The sequence below is a fragment of the Solanum stenotomum genome, chromosome 1 (assembly GCF_019186545.1).
Source record: "Solanum stenotomum isolate F172 chromosome 1, ASM1918654v1, whole genome shotgun sequence".
In the NCBI taxonomy this organism is placed as follows: Eukaryota; Viridiplantae; Streptophyta; class Magnoliopsida; order Solanales; family Solanaceae; genus Solanum; species Solanum stenotomum.
This window is the reverse complement of record NC_064282.1, coordinates 23758998-23761348: the sequence shown is the minus strand read 5'-3', so window position 1 is coordinate 23761348 and position 2351 is coordinate 23758998. Positions and strand designations below refer to the sequence as shown.

At 34.5% G+C, this 2351-nt stretch overlaps 1 protein-coding gene across 1 annotated transcript; it reads right to left on the bottom strand.

Annotated features, from left to right (window-relative positions):
* Positions 1-215: 215 nt before the first annotated feature.
* LOC125844126 (uncharacterized) lies at positions 216-1742 on the bottom strand. Its single transcript, XM_049523383.1, has 4 exons — positions 1616-1742; positions 973-1094; positions 743-864; positions 216-617 (listed from the first exon to the last, which is right to left on the bottom strand). Exons 1-4 carry the CDS (start codon positions 1719-1721, stop codon positions 314-316), a joined length of 654 nt encoding a protein of 217 aa, XP_049379340.1. The 5' UTR covers positions 1722-1742; the 3' UTR covers positions 216-313.
* Between the last annotated feature and the right edge of the window lie 609 nt (positions 1743-2351).

The window sequence follows — 2351 nt, the reverse complement described above, 5'->3', positions numbered from 1 at the left end:
ACATAAAAATGGAAGTCAACCAAACTATCACCTGAAAAGGCAAGGAACAACGTAAAATACAAATTTAGATCCTCATTCCTACTAATACAACCATAAGCTTAGGAAAAGACAGGAAAAAGGCGCAAAAAATAATTTCTCTTCAGAGCACAATACATGTTTAACTAAAACCACACATAAAATGTTGGAAAATAGATATATATTATGTACAAACTATGCATTCAAGTGTACTGTTTTTTTCTTTTTGAATGCAATTTTCATGGATTGTGATGAAAACTAGAAGTGACTTCAACGAGTAAAGCAAGAAAACAAAAAGCTACTCTTTTGTATCTAACTGCAATTTGAGCCCTGATTCATCAATAAGTGATCGTAGCTCTTTCTGGTAATTCTCAAGAAGACTGTCATTGGAGCTGAGGTCGCTGGAATCCGCCAAGCAAGTGCTAGAGTTGTCATTTTTAGAACTCTCTTCCGATTTCCTTGTCAGATAATCATGGAACATCTTAAGCATTTCCACTGTTGAACGAGATTGCACAGAGTCATGTAACTGCTGGAACTTATTCTGGATTTCCTTTGTATCAACCATTCTTTCTATTAAGCCGTTGGGAAGAGAGGCCAAAGCGCTTCAAAGAGGGAAAATAAAGGAGAGAACATCAAATTTAAATCCAAAAATGGCACGAAGAAAATTTCTAGTTGGTACACAAACTCAACTCTCTACAAATTCCATGTATGAAATGCATATACTTACCTAGTGATACCTCTGACAAGACCCCAGTTGTAACCAACATATACAGAGTCTGTAAAACCAACATTAAATCCCTCTTGAACTGAAGCTTCTTTCCCTGCCATAAGACCATCACGGTATCCGACCTAATAATTCATCAGGAATTCCAAATACAAATTGAATTTGCAGCCAAAAGGGACACATCTAATTTTGTTTTCTGGATGCTATCAATCAGATTAAACTTGTAAGGATACAGTGTGGAATTGGTCATGCCGCCTCTGCCATTCCCTGTCCATTTCAGATGTTTTATCCACTTTATCAGTAGAATCATGACACAAATCTCCATCATCACTCCACACATCGCACCACTCGCTGTCTGGCATTAGATGTTAATTGCAGTCAGCACTATTAACAGAACAATGTAAAGGAGAGATCCTAACCAAGAAAGCCATACATAGATAAGAGAACATCTCCACTTAGCAAGCATTTAACCAACATATTTATTCACAATCACGATCAGAGGTTTAATAAGTATTTGAATCGAGAAAATCGGGAAGGATAGGAGAGATAATATAGTTCTTTAAGTTTTGAATAATCTTTGGCAAACAAAGGAAGGCAAAGGAGAGGGGAAAAACAATGGTAAATCAACAAAAGCTCAAGTTTGCTTTCATCCAGATCTGCTGAGAGTAGCCAGTGAAGAAGACCTTTTAGAATAAAATTTCTTTAAATGTCAATGAAGACCTTCAGTCTACCACTTCGATGGTTATAGGAATAAGAGCACCACATCATACCTTCTATTTATGCCTTTATGGTAAGGATTTTGATATTCAAATCTTAATAACAAAATGCGTTTCTAATTTTCATTATCAGCTTGAAGCAATCAGCTGAAGTTCATACCATGTGAATCATTGTTTCCAGAATTGGTAGTCGGCCTAAGACTTGATTGAAGATTTGACATATCGAAAATGTCAGAGTAGAGTTCATCCTTTATACTGTTTTCCATCTTCAAGCCTTGGATAATCAACTGAAATAAATACAAATAAAAAAATCATGTAAGTTCAAATATCATAAGCCAAAAGCAAAAAAAAAAAAAAAGAAGAGATTTGAGGCACAAACAACTAATATCCATTGTCCTACTATGAGATATTACATATAATTTAAGTCAAAAGTTCCCACATGAATGCACAAACTGTATTTAATAGTAGAAGCTTTCAGGTGCTCAACACAAACTACTTGTACATCAGCTACACAATGGAAGATGTCCAAGCTATAATCCAACAAACTTGACAAAATACATTATGATCAAAGTAACTTTCGTTCTTCTTATTAACATCAATAGATAAAACATTAAAAGAAAACTTTGCAAATTCCATACAGTTAAATGGTTAATGTAGTGTGCCGCCCATTTATAACAATTAATATACAGTAGCTTCCAAGAATTAAATACATTGCATACAATAAATTGCCACACCATAAACTATTACATTCCAATTATTCTTGAATACACTCTTCCATTTTTTTTAATAGATAGTAACTCAGTATAAGAAGCAGATGAATCTTCATTACTCATTATTTCCCCTTCCCAGTAATAGATGGTGTAGCTCAGCTTACCAAGTTTGGATTGAGCAACTTT